Source organism: Symphalangus syndactylus, chromosome 10, assembly GCF_028878055.3.
Source record: "Symphalangus syndactylus isolate Jambi chromosome 10, NHGRI_mSymSyn1-v2.1_pri, whole genome shotgun sequence".
NCBI classification, from domain to species: Eukaryota; Metazoa; Chordata; class Mammalia; order Primates; family Hylobatidae; genus Symphalangus; species Symphalangus syndactylus.
Window position 1 is genome coordinate 48,190,383 of NC_072432.2, and position 17,639 is coordinate 48,208,021.

General features: G+C 35.5%; 1 protein-coding gene across 3 annotated transcripts in view; it reads right to left on the bottom strand.

Moving 5' to 3' along the window:
- The window catches only part of MMRN1 (multimerin 1), a 74,039-nt gene that overhangs the window by 16,358 nt on the left and 40,042 nt on the right, over positions 1–17,639 (bottom strand). For all 3 annotated transcript variants that reach the window (XM_063611166.1, XM_055297000.2, XM_063611165.1), the window contains exons 6-7: positions 15,413–15,586; positions 5,932–7,920 (exon numbers count right to left, since the gene is read on the bottom strand). In XM_063611166.1, coding sequence (XP_063467236.1) covers positions 5,932–7,920; positions 15,413–15,586 — 2,163 coding nt within the window. The remainder of the gene's footprint in view (positions 1–5,931; positions 7,921–15,412; positions 15,587–17,639) is intronic.

Sequence of the window (17,639 nt, forward strand, 5' to 3'; positions counted from 1 at the left end):
TGTGTCATAATTTTACTGGTAACTTGATTTTAGGATAAAGACACTTGAGTTTAGATTTATTAATATTGATATCAATGGAGTTTCATGTGATATTTTCCCCTAAAACAATGCTGTCAACATAATTGGAATTAAAAAGTTCAAATTAGGTTTATATCCTAAAATAATAATTATTTCTTTGGAGAGCCCATTTTAAGCTATGTATAGTAAAACTGGCAATTAAAAACTTAAAGTATGTTTTTCAGACTTCATATGCAGTTAGTATATTACACAGCTATTGTTTCTGTGCTGTGATTTTTGTCAGGATGAAAATATCATGTTCACTTAGATCATTCCATAGCAAATTTACAATCTATAATTTAATAATCCTGGCACCTTCCTTTTCATGTTTGATAATCAGTAAGTTACAAAATAATACCATTGTGTACAATTTTAAATTCATAATATAGTTAATGACCAGTACAAAAATATATGATTATTGCATTTAATTTACAGACAAGAATCAAATTTCGTTTCAAATCTTTGGTGTCAAAGAAATCATCTATTGTTGGGAAGTAGCTCCTGTGATTCTTGCTTGGGAAAGAACCCAAGCATATGCAGTGACTGTGTAAATGGAACCTGGAATTCCATCCCATTTCCTTTTTCATGTGAGAGCAAATGTTAGACATTTTGATTCAGAGAATGTGATCATTAAACGTCTGGGTTTCTGACTGTGCACCTTAGATAGCCTGGCTACTTTATTGAGGACAAGGTGACAGAAAAGGTTGTCAATTTTGTCAGCATTCGCTCTTTAGCTGTCATCATTCTTCCATATGAAGGGAATCATATGGAAATCTGGGGGAGTCTGTTCTTCTCCCAGAGAGCCATAAACAAAAAGTAGTTCATTTGCTATTCCCTTCAACACTGATATGTTTTATTGACACAAATTGGGGAGGCCATCCCCAGCAGACAGGCCTCCTAACCAATTCTGACACAAAGAATATCTTTAAGATAATCTGCAGAAAACAGTGAACATAGTAGGCCAGAGACTGATATCTTTAGAAAGGCCTACTTGGAAGATTTTGCTGTTGGTTAGCATCTGGGAACTTGACTTCTTTCCATTCCCTAACTGGTAAGTGTCATTCACCATGCCCAGACTCTGTGTACAAACAATATGATTTATGCTGAATATCTGCTTCCCTTCTGAGAGTCTGGAGTTTTGGTATGTGCTAGGCAGAGGATGCTTATGTGACCAGACCCCAATAAAACTCTTGAGTGCTGAGTATCTGATGGGCTTGTATGGGCAGAATTAATGTACACATGTTACTAATTTTGTGTATGTGTATGTGTATGTGACTAGGAAACAAGAGTACACAGAAATGTTGTCCTTCATGAAAGGGATAAACATAAAAAATCCTGTGCCTAAATTTCTCCAGATTCTGCTTGTATGATTTTCCTTAGCTGATCCTATTATGAACTTTTTGCCATAATAAGCCACAGCTGTGAACACTATGGATATGCCAGATCCTATGAACACTTCTATTGAATTACCAAATGTGTACATGTTTTGGGGGGACTTCTAAAATACATCATAAATTCTAAATTGAAGCAGATAGCTTCAAAATTTAACTGGCTTGTATTCAGCCATTTTGTACAGAAGATAACCTATTAGTTATCTTGAGGTATATTTGAAAATATTTTATAATATGGAAAATCATATAAATAGTAGAAAATCGCTTGGAGAAAACCATTCTTTGACATTTATTTTCAGTGCTTATCAATGCACATGTTTTTACACAGTCTTTATATTTTGTATCCTTTTTGATTTATCATTGTATGATAACCATAAGCTAAGTTATAAGCATATGCAGAGTTTAAAACAAAGTGACTTATCCAAGTAATAATAAGTAACAATGAAATGCTATAAGTTTGTAAATTATGTTGATGCATGGAAATAATTATATATCAAATATTAAGTGAAAATGTTGAGAAAATGAAAACATATACATTGAATATAGCTAAGAAAATTGCATCATATAGTAATAACTTAATAATACACTATCTGCAGATTATATTCTTAATTCTCAAAATAAACTTATAAAGTTTGTATGTTATTCTTATTTTATAAATGAGGAAAGAAAGGCCTAGAAAAATAAATGACTTATTACAAATAAATATATTGCCAGGCAGGACTTGAACCCTGGTGTCCGGATTCCAAATTCAGGGCTCATTAGTCATCACAGCTGCCTCTATGCAGAGTCACAAAATTTAGAAATGGTTTCAATGTGATATAAAACAGTTAAATATTCACTAGGTCCTCATTTTTTTCTCTTTTAAATAGCATATATTCACATCAATGATAAGTTTTAAAATTACATTTTAAAACACTACCAAATGTTTTATAGAAAGTAATCTTTCTTTGGAGTACAGGAATAATTATTAATAAGAGAGGTTTATGAAGGAGAGCTAAATTGGTAAACATTAGAGAAAAAGTTGAAATAAAAAGCCGATGGTTTTACAAGCAGGAGGTGCACATGCTCAGCAGTGAGCTGCTGACATTGTGTTAAGGCAGGATTCAGCTGCTTTTGGAAGGGCAAGCAGCCAAAAGCTCTCTGCAGGGATAAGTCTGCCAATTGCTGTACAAACAAATCTTCAAAGATGAAATAAAAACCTCTTGGTGTCTATTAGAATATTGTTTAGAAACAAATCAAATATTTAGCAATTGAACCAGAATAGCTTATCATCAGTGGCCTACTAGGAATCAGAAATAGCATGAATGGATGTAGGAATGGCTCAAAAGGAAGTGGCAGGGATGAGTATTACGAATTTTGCCCTTCTTCATCAGTCAAAGGAAGACCTTGTGACTATCTGATGGTGACTTTCAATAAATACCCACTGGCCATATCCCAAAAAAGCCAAACTGAAAAGTAGCACTTCTACTTCCTCATGTGCAGAAACAAATTGTCAGTATTTGGATCTTCAAGAAAAGAAACTCCCTAAAAATATCAGCTCCGGCCATATGGAATATTCAGATATGGCCAGACTGAAGAACATATGACGCATGAAACAGAAACAGAAAGAAGAGAACGGCATGTGAACACACTCTACAATTTCTTTGAGCATGTGGTTGAGGACTGAGCCCTGAGTCTACCTGGCCAGAAGCCAAGCTCTATCACTTACTAGTTGAATGACCTTACGCAGGATACTTTAGTTAATGTCTCTGAGGGTCAGTTTACTCACCTTCAGAATAAATAATAATACTTACCTCACAGGTATTGTTAAATGAAGTTATGAATACTGGGAATTTTCACAGTGCCTGAGATATAGTAAATGTTAATGAATACTAACCAATGTCATATTATCACAGTATTCATATTATCAGGCTTCAAAGTAAGTTATCAGTTATTAAAATTAAGATAAAAACACTATATATTGCTTTTTTCTATATACTGTACTTATTTTGCAAATGATGGCAGCCAGAATCTGAATAATATGACTCTGAGATTCATAAGATGATGATAAATTATCTTCTGGCTTTAGTTATGTTGGGGAGCAATGTGGCTGTATAATACTTATATAATATCAAAGGTGAAATGAAACAGCCAAATTTAAACAGTGTGTCCCACCCCTGGTATAAAACAGCATATCAAAAGTAGTAGTTTATTCTGCAATTGTTCTATTCTTACAGGAGAACTTAGCCTGAGTCCACTGGTTTCATCATCTTTCATAGACCTTACCTGCTGAGCTGCCCAATGAATGACATCTGTTCTATGGCCCATGGAAGCATGGCTGGCTTAATGGGCATGCAAACCTATGCACCCACTTAAAAGGGTCCCATACATTATGTTGCTGGCCTGGCCTGGCATAAAAGGAATATCTACCTTGCACATGGGAATTAGGTCAGTATATCTTTATTACCTTGGCATCATTATTGGTATCTTTGCTTAAATAAAATAAAGAACTTTAATAGTTACTTTTGGTAGACAGGAACATAAAAAGTTCTACTCTCAGAAAATGAAGGAACAGGAAGCAATGTTATCAAAGCCTTACTGGAAAATAAAAATCAAAACTGAGTTATTTCCATTAGCCTATTAAGCCCAATATTGAGTCTATCACAATAAGTATCTAGATACAGTTTTTGTAATGTCCTAACATGCATTTGTTATATTATCAAAGTTTGCAAGTTCTTATGTTCTATAAATGTTTTTTCCTCAATTTATTTGAGGCTATTTCAATTTTATACTTACTATGAAAATAGCATATATATATATATATACATATATGTTTAAAAAATGACATAGCTTGCCTGGTGTGTGGTCACACATGCTGTATAGCTAATTGAAGATCATGATGAAGTGTCCACATGAAGACCAATAATGGAAATAGTATGGGAAAAACAACTCCTTGTATTTCCCAAAATTGTTATTTTAGGAACATCTTATATTGAGATACTACCTTTCTCTGAGAAACATATAAGTCTAAATAGTTTCTTCTATGTTCCTACAGAAGTAAAATTAGTTCTATTAGGTCACATTACTCTGGGGGAGTCATAAATAAATATACTAATTTAAATAGTGGAGATAATTCAACTCTATTATTCTTTTTTTAATATTATCAAAACATTCATACATTAAATATGAAGTCATATTATGTTACAATAATGATCATCCTTTGTAATTAAAAAGCAATGAAATACAAAATTCATACAAATGGGCTATAATTTAACAGCAGACTCATATGAGAAAAACACAGCCATTTCTTTTTGTAAGAATGAATAGCTATTCATGTTTAGAAAAGATTATTCAATATTACTTATATGACAACCATATTCATAAAACACTTCTTTCATACAGAGGTACTATTATGCAATTTATATGCACCACACAATTCCTCTTTCCTCCCAAATACATGCTTCTTCCTTGGTGTTTGGAACATCTGTTAATGGTACCACTATTCTGTCATTTCCCAAATTCTAAATGTCGGGAAAGTCTAGATCTCTCTGTTCTCCAAGTGTCATGCATTAAGGCTGTGAACAGATCGTGGTTTTTTTACAGTGATGCAGTCTTCAGCATATCTCTACTAAGCACCTCAGCAAATCACCTATTGCAATCTCATCACTTAAAAGGAAGAAACTAAGGCCTAGAGAGGTGAACTTTTTACCTGTTGCTATTAACTAACACAGAAACTTACTAATACATCTAGGACCAGAATCAAGATTTGATGTTCCTCAAATCATTTTTCTTGCCACTCTCCCTCTGTTTCTGTTGATGGGAACTTTCCAACATTTCTCACATCTGCCTTAGAGCTTCCTCTATGGCTCTTGCCAATATTCATTCAGTAACATCCCTAGTATCACCTCTGCAATCACACTACACACTATTGCTAGCTTCATGCTTCTGAGTTGCAGCTCTTATCACAACCAATCCACTGATACCAATTTTCAGACACGCTACTCTTCCCAAAATCACGTCTAAGTACTTAGCTTGGCATTGATGGCCTTCTATGATTTACCCAAATCTATTTCCTGAACATTCGTTGTCAGATGATCATTCAACAGATAGTTACTGAGTTCGTATTGCATATCAGATATGCCAAAATGCCAAAATAAGTAAGTCTGGTCTATTAAAGATCTCCTTGCCTAAGAGCTTTGTTTAATTACTTGTGCAAAGCAAATTGTTTCATAGGAGCAAATTTAATTATTTTATAGAGGGCTAGTCAGAAAAATTTTAAAAACATATAGCTAAATATACACTAGAAATATTTGTTTTGTATTGATGCCTAAAATACCGTAAGATAGATTCAGATTTAAATAATGTCAGTGATCTTCACAACTTGACTATCTACCCAAGTTCAAGTATGTAGTTTTATGTTTAATGGTCTTGCTCAACGGTACAGATCTATTAAATATCATTTAAATAAAGAGAGATTGAAAGTTACTTTTCAGTAACAGCTTACCAGGATATATTATGTTGTCTGTGTTTCTTTGATTCCGGCCTATCAGGACTGTGGTAAGATTTACCGTTGGTTTCTTAAGTGCGTTAATTTTCTTTGGCAATGATTTTACTTGCTTCTGAGACTTGACAACATTTGCCAGACTACCAGGCAACGATCGATCTATACAGCAAGTTAAATTCGACAGGATAGCTTGAGTTTTTATTTGAATTATTGGTTCCACAAATTCTGTTAGACCTTTCTGAAGAAGTTGAATATCTGGCAGGGAATGTTTTATCCACTTAGGGATGGTAGCATTCAGTTCTGACACACTTGTAGAAGCATTGTGACACATTGTTAAAACTTCATGGAGAGTTTTGTTAAGCGAAAAGAAGTTAATTGAAAGATGGATAGATTTTGCTTCCAATGCCTTAAATCTGGAATTTAATACTTGCAGTTGAAGAGCCTGATCTCTCTCATTTGTAACCATACTGCCTTTTTTAAGTGAAATATAATAAGGTATGAGCGTCTGGGTAACTTTAGACTCAATGTCTTGCAATCGAGTTTCAAAATTTTTGGAAATCTTGGTGGTTAAGAGTATTTTTTCTTCCAAATGACTCATATTTTGCTGGTATTTTCTCACTTGGGAAGTGGTTTCATTGAAGATTTGATACATCTTTTGGAAGTCGGACTGATTTAGTTTCTCATCTCTAGGAATACCTGCAAGGGTCTTGGCAATTTGCAAAACAAAGTTATATCTCTGATTGTCATTGACCAAAGTCTGAATAGAATCATTCAGACGTTGGAACTGAGGAATAAATGTCAAAATAGTTTCCATATCGGAGGTACATTTATGATGGATCTCACTATTATCTTTAATAGTACTTAAAGTCTCTTTTAGGGCATAGTTATCTTGAATGAAATCAATAGCATTATTTATAATAGTCATTGTCTTATTTAGGCCATCTTCCATTTCTAAGGCGTATTCATTGATATGTCTTTCTAAGGCATCATCACGACTCTGTACTTCATTTCTAAGTAAGTTGTGTCTTTTTGTAAGTTCTTTGATAATAAAATTTAGACTATTGACAGCACTAGTCAGATTTTCTATCTTTTTCCTTATCACTATTGCTTCCTTTGGTTGTTCATATGTCATTGTCTGTCTGAGTGATGCTCCCTGCTCAAGCAAGGGTTGAAGGATCTCCATATCATAAGTCAAATCATTTAGTTGCTCACTCATTTTGTCCATCTTATTGTCCATTGGAAAGAGAACTTCAGCCAATGTTTGATTTAACACATGTAAATTCTCTTCCGTGTCCTTAAGTTGAAATTTAAAATCATTTCTGCATTTGGATAACATGTCTGCACATTCACCTCTGAGAGACTCTTTCTCCATCTCCAAAGAGATGGTGAGATTGTTAATCTTGCTTTCTTGAATGTGCAAATCTTCAAACATTTGCAGCATCATCAAACTCTGCTTCTTTATATTCTCATGTAAAGTAGACATGTACTCAGTGACATTATTGCTAACTGACTCAGCAGCTGGAACATTCTTCTGATCTGATACCTGTTCACTTGATAAAAGCTGCTCATGTACTTCCTTCAAGTTAGAAAGAGTTTTATTGAGGGATTCATAATACAGAATGCTTCTTGAGTGTTCCTGTTCTAGAGCACCTTCTAAATGAGTCTGCTTTACTTCTAGTTCTTTAATAGGCTTCTCACATGTAAGAGTCATTTCTTGCCTTACATTCACAATGTGATTCCTTAGTTCTACTATATCAGTCAAAGTGGGCCGATTCTCTTGCACTAAAACAAACTTTTGCTGGGCTGCTATTGAAACCACAGATTCATTAACTTTTTGAATTATTTGCCTGGTGCTTTTGAGGTCTTCTGATAGACTTGATACAGTCTTGAAGAGCTGTGCCACAGTCTCTTGCATGTCATTTTGAAAAATTTTAAATTGTTCTCTTACTATGTCTCTTATCAGTACATTAATGCTTTTGGATTTTAGACCTAGAGAAAGAAATAATAAATAATACATAGTTTTAATTATATGAGACTTTAAGCATCTCTAAAAGATAAAAAGTTTGAAATTAAACATTAATAACATGTAATAATAAAAATACCTAACTACATTTACTTATGAAATTTTAAAAATTACTATAACTTATAAAAGGTGATCAATTCCTTGAATAATAAATCTTAGAGGAGATATCACTTGCAAAACATACTAGAACATACTAAAACCATAAAACTAAGGTCCTTTGGATGAAAGACACAAGGGAACTACTACTGACTTCAGTAATGCACCCTTGTGTACAATAATTCTAGGTCTAGTTTTAGTTTTGTATGACAATAAATAGCTTTGGGTTTTCTGCCTTAGTAAATAATACCTGGTGTTAGCTCATGACTGTGTTATTAGGTTTCTAGTAATTAAGTTGCAGAGCTTATACTTTGAGCTTATAAAAGCTAATAAATTGACTGCAGGGAAAAACCTTAATGATATTCTCAAATGAGGAAAAATGAAGTAATATTCATAATATTTAATAGTGTTTTATAATAACAATAAAATAATAATGAGATTTGGGCATTTCAAAATTAAGTCTTCCTCCAATGAAAATAGGAATTCAAGATACACCTGACATATTATTATAGTATGACAATAATTTTTAACAAAAAGAGAAGAGAAAATTTGCAAGTAATGAAACACATAGTACTATCTCAAATATTAGAAAACATGGATTAATCATAAGCCATAATTGTGGTAGTCTCTAAATGTAGCATGAAAAAAAAGGAACAGGAAAAGTGTACTGGACTATTCACAGCTATTAATATTCATAACTATTTAGAATAAAAAATGGCTATTTAAAATATAAAAAACTTGCATACAAAGAAAACAGAAAAGATACATATACTAGAGATATATTTATAATATCTAGTGATGAAGTACACATAACTGGAAGATATGTCCATTCAAATTCAAAATATAATTAATACGGTTTGGCTGTGTCCCCACCCAAATGTCATCTTGAATCGTACCTCCCATAATCCCCATATGTTGTGAGACAGACCCAGTGAGAGGTAATTGAATCACGGGGGTGGGTTTTTTCCCATGCTGTTCTCATGATAGTAAGTGAGTTCTCACAAGATCTGATGGTTTTATAAAGGGCAGTTCCCCTGCACATGCTGTCTTGCTTGTCGCCATGTAAGACGTGGCTTTGCTCTTTCTTCGCCTTCTGCCACGATTGTGAAGCTCCCCCAGCCATGTGGAACTGTGAGTCCATTAAACCTCTTTTGCTTTATAAATTACCCAGTCTTGGGTATTTCTTCATAGCAGCATAAAAATGGACTAATATAGCTGTTACTAGTAGAGTGGGGTATGGTTATCAATAGAGTGGGATACTGCTATTAAGACACCTGAAAATGTGGAAGCAACTTTGGAACTGGGTAACGGGCAGAGGTGGGAACAGTTTGGAGGGCTCTGAAGAAGACAGGAATATGTCAGAAAATTTGGAGCTTCCTGGAGACTTGTTGAATGGTTTTGACCAAAAAGTCCAGGCTGAGGTGGTCTCAGATGGAGATGAGGAACATATTGGGAATTGGAGCAAAGGTGATTCTTGATATGCTTTAGCAAAGAGACTGGTGGCATTTTGCCCCTGCCCTAGAGATCTGTGGAAGGTTTTGAACTTGAAAGAAATGATTTAGGATATCTGGCAGAAGAAATTTCTAAGAAGCAGAGAGTTCAAGATATCACTTGGGTGCTCTTAAAAGCATTCAGTTTTATTAATTCACAAAGATATGGCTTGGAATTGGAGCTTATGTTTAAAAGGAAAGCAGAGCATAAAAGTTCAAAAATTTGCAGGCTGATGATGAAATAGAAAAGAAAAAAAAACCTCATTTTCTGAGGAGAAATTCAAGCTGGTGGCAGAAATTTGCACAAGTAATAAGAAGCCAAATGTTAATTGCCAAGACAATGGAGAAAATGCCTCCAGAGCATGTCAGAGGTCTTCCCAGCAGTGCCTCCCATCACAAGCTGGGAAGCCTAGGAGGAAAAAATAGTTTCATGGGGGACTTGCTGCTTTGTGCTGTTTCAAGACTTGCTGCTCTGTGTCCCAGCCATGGCTAAAAGGGACCAATGTATAGTTCACGCCATTGTTTCAGAGGGTGCAAGCCCCAAGCCCTGGTGGCTTACATGTGGTGTTGGGCTTGCAGGTACAGAGAAGTCAAGAATTGAGGTTTGGGAACCTCCACCTAGATTTCAGAGGATGTATGAAAACACATGGATGTCCAGGCAGGGGCAGAGCCTTCATAGAGAACCTCCGCTAGGGTAGTGCAGAAGGGAAATGTGCGGTGGGACCCCCTACACAGAGTCTCCACTTGGGCACTGCCTAGTGGAGCTGTGAGAAGAGGGCTACTGTCCTGCAGACCCCAGAATGGTAGATTCACTGACAGCTTGAACTGTGCATGAGAAAAAGCCACAGACCTTCAAAATCAGCCCATGGAAGCAGCTGGGAGAGAGGCTGTACCCTGCAAAGCCACAGGGATGGAGCTGCCCACCACCATGGGGACCCACCTCTTGTATCAGTGTGACCTGGATGTGAGATATGGAGTCAAAGGAGATCATTTCGGAGCTTTAAGATTTGACTGCTCCACTGGATTTCAGACTTGTGTGAGGCCTGTAGCCCCTCCGTTTTGGCCAATGTCTCCCATTGGGAATGGGTGTGTTTACCCAATGCCTGTGCCTGCATTATATCTAGGAAGTAACTAATTTGCTTTTGATTTTACAGGTTCATAGACAGAAGGGACTTGCCTTGTCTCAGATGAGATTTCGGACTGTGGACTTTTGAGTTAATGCTGAAATGAATGAAGACTTTGGGGGACTGTTGGGAAGGCATGATTGGTTTTGAAATGTGAGAACATGGGATTTGGAAGGGGCCAGGGGTGAAATAATATGGTTTGGCATTGTCCTGACCCAAATCTCATCTTGAATTGTAGCTTCCATAATACCCATGCATTGTGGGAGAGACCCAGTGGGAGATAAATTGAATCATGAGGAGGGGTTTTTCCCATGCTGTTCTCATGACAGTGAATAAGTCTCACAAGATCTGATGGTTTTATAAAGGGCAGTTTCCCTGCACATGCTCTCTTGCCTGCCACCATGTAAGACATGGCTTTGCTCCTTCTTCACCTTCTGCCTTGATTGTGAGGCCTCCCCAGCCATGTGGAACTGTGAGTCCATTAAACCTCTTTTTCTATATAAATTACCGTTTCAGGTTTTTTTTTATAGCAATATGAAAATGGACTAACACAATAATCAATGACTATAATGTAAAATGCACACAACACAATGCAAAGCATTTTAGACAGGAAAGTCTGTATAATAGGATATTGCCATCAGTTATAGCTACTATGTAGTCTGTTAAAGAAAGATCATCCTAGGATTAAAAAAAATAGGCTCTACATGTCTCTATTTTGTAAGTAAGTTTTAAAAAGTACTTAACATAGATGACAGACTTACATAAAAATATATGAAAGAGTGATTATTAAAAATAGAATGATGTATTGTTTGAGCATCTTGATATTGATAATTTTGTACAAAAACAAAGCTGTAAATATGAAAATTTAGATGGATAAACATTTCTCTGGAAATCCTGCACCCTAAAGATCAATGTTGCCAGATGAAAATAAAATGGGAAAGATATTTTATTTTACTTTTTATAAACTTAGTGGAAACTAAAGTAAGTTTAAAAGTCCAAAGATCAATTTGTATGTAATGGAAAAAAGAAAACAAAACATGAAATATAGAATAGTAATCAATATGACACACAGCCTTAAAGTACTAAGGAAAGGCTAAATGAATTAGAAAAGACTAACTAGCCACAATTAAGATAAATTTTACAGAAATAGTCCTAGCTTTTGTATCAAATAACATGGATAATCACACCAGAAAGGCTTTAAAAAAAAAATTTTTATCTTCTACATTTTGCTTAGCATTTAACCAGTCACTCATTTATTCAATAAATATTCATGAAGCACATTCTATATGCTATACAGAGTAAGTAAAATTTAGAAAATTAGATTTCTGGTCTTACAAAAAAGAATATGTAAGTATCATTGAGTGTAAGGTACTGTTCAATGGTAATATTAATATTACTCTTTCTATAAGAACATTTAGTCATTTCCCACTAGTTAAAAATGACTCTAATTCTCATGACATCAAAAACTTGATGAAATATAATAAAATATTTAAGGTTCAGATTAGACCTTCTTTAAATTTATAATCTTACAGTTTTTCAAGATTGAAAAGGTATAATAAAATTTAAGCTTTATTGAATTTATTAGTTGTGGACAATGACAATAAATGTTTAACTTCAGCAAACAAAAAACTACATGCCTAAAAGTCATAATAAGAAAAACAATAAGCAAAAACCCTGCAGATAGATAAAACTCAGTACAAAATCTTGATCAACATAATTAGGAGAAAAAACAATGAAAATGAATAATATAAATTACTTTAGCTGTTACGCTTTAACACTTTTACGGAAAAATACTTTGAAGAAAGTGCAAAATCACAGCAATGTCTGAAAAGATATTAAACATATTATTAGCTTAAAAATGTGTTTTGGGATAAGAAGCTTTTCAGATAACATTTCTACAATTTGTTACTAAACAAGCATCTGTACAAGAATCTGACTTCCCAAGAACATGTCAAAGTGCTTTATGTTAATATTTGACTGGGTACATCATTTTAATTCTATTTGTTTCTGTTTCCTGTGACTGATATGCTTCCACTTTCTTAAAAGCATATTACATTTGGTGACTTACCAGACATATTTGATATATATATCAAATATCATGCGCCTTCTGTAATTGTGAATGTATGGCTTTTTAATAACATTTAGGTATCTCTTAAGGTATCCACCTCCTCTTACGGAGTTGAGACATTTGATTTTCAACAGTTTCTATGGCTACTGGCAGATTAAGCAGTGTTTTTCACCTTGGATGTAAAGTAAACTAGGGAGGAAGCTGTGGTTTCGCTAGGCAAGCACAGCACCTTGGAGGTGGGTTTGGTTTTTGTTTCCTGTAAGAATATTCATTAACTACAATCCCTCTGGTTCTTATAATTAATGACTGTGCTCAGTACACAATTAATTCCTCCTATTGCGGAGGGAGTTTCATTATTAATGCTGTTGCTGTGAGTGTGTGATTTTTCTCCTGTGTCAGTGCCAGAATCTTTGTAGTAGGCTGGTAGGTCAAAAAAAAACAGTTGACAGGCTAATTCTCTTAGGTCGTGAGAACCAAATCTTGCTAAACAAATCTCATTCAGGTGGTTACAGTCAATTACATACTGTTTCTATTTGACTTCTTTCTCATGCTGTCACATCAGGGGGGAAAAATGTTTCCTTCTCATGCTTAGCATTGGTAAAGTTGGGGCATACCAGATATGTAGGACAGGGTCTTTCTTTTAGTGGTTGAGTAGCAGCAATTATTTATATGATTAAAAAACATAATTGTTGTTGAGCTATGTAAGCATCCGTACTGGTAGATGATATATATTAAATATCCACCTATTTATCTTTTTTAAATCAATAGAAAAAAGATAACTTGTGAATGATAAAAATTGGGTTGTACAAGCCGGGCGCGGTGGCTCACGCTTGTAATCCCAGCACTTTGGGAGGCCGAGGCGGGTGGATCACGAGGTCAGGAGATCGAGACCACAGTGAAACCCCGTCTCTACTAAAAATACAAAAAATTAGCCGGGCGTGGTGGCGGGCGCCTGTAGTTCCAGCTACTCGGAGAGGCTGAGGCAGGAGAATGGCGTGAACCCGGGAGGCGGAGCTTGCAGTGAGCCGAGACTGTGCCACTGCACTCCAGCCTGGGCGACAGAGCGAGACTCCGTCTCAAAAAAAAAAAAAAAAAAAAAAAAAAAAATTGGGTTGTACACTGAGTTTTTTAATTAATAAAGCAAAAGGAATAAAACAAGTAATCCTGAAACTTGCAAACAGACAAGTTTCATACAATAAACCCAATTGGGACGCTCCCAGGAATCAAACTAACTGCATGCCTAGAACATCCTTGCCCTACGCGAAACCCTTTTGCATGGTTAACATCAATTGAGATGGTTTCTCTTTCTAGACGCTTTCCCTGGTCCCCTTAGATTGGATTTGTTGCAAGTCTCAAGTAGTCCCATTGTATCCTGTGTATAACACTATCATAACAATTACTCACTATACATAAATCTCTGTGGTAGGCAGAATAATACACACCCCTTTCCCCCAAGGTGTCCGTATGCTAATTCCCTGTATCCATGAATATGTACCTTACATGGCAAAGGGGACTTGGAAAATGTGATTAAAGTTAAGCACCTTGAGATAGAGAGATTTTTCTGATTATCCAGGTAGGTCCAGTGGAGTTACATGGTCAGAAAGAAGCAGGGAGAACTCAACACAATGTAGCTGGCTTTAAAGATGGAGGATGATGAGTCAAGAAATGCAGTGGCTTCTAGAAGCTGGGAATGGGGCTCAGTTTAGAGACATCAAGAAAACAGGGACCTCAGTCCTACAACTGCAAGAAAATGAATTCTGCCAATATCTTGGATTAGCAGGAAATGGATTATCCTGTAGAGCCTCCAGAAAGAAACATAGCCTGCTTTTAAGCCCACTGTTTGAAGAGCACAAAATTCAGGCAAAGCCTATTCACATATATAAATTCTTATTCTTTAATATTAATAATAGCTGGAATGTTTTAGGTTATATTTAATAGATTTTACACCATAACTTAGAAAATTTTGGGGATAATAATGCACTTCAGATTTATCCTCAATGTCTCCATCAATAGTATTGAGACGGCCGGGCGCGGTGGCTCAAGCTTGTAATCCCAGCACTTTGGGAGGCCGAGGCGGGCGGATCACGAGGTCAGGAGATTGAGACCACGGTGAAACCCCGTCTCTACTAAAAATACAAAAAAATTAGCCGGGCGTGGTGGCGGGCGCCTGTAGTCCCAGCTACTCGGAGAGGCTGAGGCAGGAGAATGGCGTGAACCTGGGAGGCGGAGCTTGCAGTGAGCCGAGATTGCGCCACTGCACTCCAGCCTGGGCGACAGAGCGAGACTCTGTCTCGAAAAAAAAAAAAAAAAATAGTATTGAGACAGCCATGCAACTAGCTGTCTTGATCCCCTGCGTCTTTATTCTTGAAGTAGATAACACAATGGAAGTAAATTAATATGACTCACTTTAACTAAAAACGAATATGTTAGGCTATAGTTAGAGACATCATGTTTATCAACCAAATGGAATATTCAAAGACTTCAGTATATATAATAAAATGTAGATATTTCAAATTATTTCAGAGTTTTAGTGAATTTATATCTCATTCAAAAAATATCTTTCTTAGGTTTCCATACCACCCAAACTAAAGCAAAGATCCCAAAGTGATGTAACAAAAGAAAAATGAATCATTTGCTTTCTGTGTTACTGAATGAATATTTTATTTTATTTTATTTTTACCTTTTAGAAGAGATTGAAATTCTCTGCTTTTATCTTCACTGACTTTTCCTTCTAGGGAGGAGTAAGTGTTCCTTACATCATTCACAGTCAAAGAAATATTGTCAATCTTCTTCTGCAGAAGAGTCAGTGTCATTGCTTGGTAGTTCACCTGGTCAGTCATTTTTTGCATCACTTCTGCATATAGAAGAGAAAATTGAGACCATTAAAAAATATATTTTGACCCATAGTTGGTATCATACTGAATGGAGAAAAACTAAAACCCTTTCTTCTATGATCTGGAGCACAACAAAGATGCTCACTTTCACCACTATTTTTCAACAAAGCACTAGAAGCTCTAGCTAGAGCTATCAGACAAGATAAAGAAATAAAGGGCATTCAAATTAGAAAGGAAGGGGTCAAATTATCCTTGTCTGCAGATAATATGACCTTATATTTGGAAAAACCTGAAGACTCCACCAAAAAACTATTAGAATGGATAAATGAATTCAGTAAAATTGCAGGATACAAAACCAACATATGAAATTCAGTAGCATTTTTATATGCCAGCAGTGAATAATCTGAGAAAAAAAAAAAGTAATCTCATTTACAATAGCCACACACAAAGTTAAATACATAAGAATTCAATTAACCAAAGAAGTGGAAGGTCACTATAATGAAAACTATAAAACACTAATGAAATAAATTGAAGATATGCCATGTTCATGGATTGGAAGAATAAATATTGTTAAAATGTCCATACTATCCAAAGCAACCTACAGATTCAATGCAATCCTTATCAAAACACTAACGACATTCTTCACAGAAATACAAAAAAAAATCCTAAAATTTATATGGAACAACAAAAGACCCAGAATAACCAAAGCTTACCTAAGCAAAAAGAACAACTGAAGGAACAACTGGAGGAATCATACTACCTGACTTCAAATTACAACACAGAGCTATAGTCACCAAAACAGCATGGTACTGGCATAAAAATAGACAAATAGACCAATGGAATAGAATAGAGAACCCAGAAACAAATCCACATATCTACAGTGAGCTCATTTTCAACAAAGTTGCCAAGAACATACACCAGGGAAAAGACAGTCTCTTTAATAAGTGGTGCTGGGGAAATTGGATGTCCACATGCAGAATAATGACTCTAGACTTCTATCTCTTACTATGCACAAAAATCAAATAAAAAAGGATTAGCTCTTTAAGTCTAAGACCACAAAACATGAAACTACTACAATAAAACATTGGAGAAAGTCTCTAGGACATTGGTCTGGGCAAAAATTTCTTGAGTAACACCCCACAACCACAGACACTCAAAGCAAAAATGGACAGATGGGATCACATCAAGTTAAAAAGCTTCTGCACAGCAAAAGAAACAACCAACAAAGTCAAGACACAACCCACAGAATGAGAGAAAAATCTTTGCCAACCACCCATCTGACAAGGGACTAATAATCAAAATATATAAGAAGGTCAAACAAGCCTATAGGAAAACATCTGGTAATCCAATCGAAACAGGGCAAAAGATTTGAATAGACATTTTTCAAAAGAAGATATATAAATGGCAAACAGGCATATAAAAAGGTGCTTAACATAACTGATCATCAGAGAAACTCAAACCAAAACTACTATGCGATATCATCTCACCTCAGTTAGAATGTCTTATATCCAAAAGACAAGAAATAACAAATGCTGGCAAGGATATAGAGAAAAGGGAACCCCCATATCCTGTTGGTAGGAATGTTAAGTTAGTACAACCACTATGGAGAACAGTTTGGAGGTTCCTCAAAAACTAAAAATAGAGCTACCATATGATCTAGCAATCCCACTTTTAGATATAACACACAAAAGAAAGGAAATCAGTATATCCAAGAAGTATCTGCACTCCCATGTATATTGCCAGCATTATTCACAATAGCCAAGATATGGAAGAAACATACATGACCATCAACAGATGAATGGATAAAGAAAATGTGGTATATATACACAATGGAGTATTATTCAGCCATAAAAAAAAGCAACAACATGGATGGAACTGGAGATCATTATGCTAAGGGAAATAAGCCAGGAACAGAAAGATGAACATTGTGTGTTCTCATATATTTGTGGGATCTAAACATCAAAACAATTGAAGTCAAGGAGATAGAGAGTACAAGGATGGTTATCAGAGGATGGGAAGGATAATGGCTGATTGGAGTGAGGTGGGGATGGTTCACCTCCCAGGTTCAAGCAA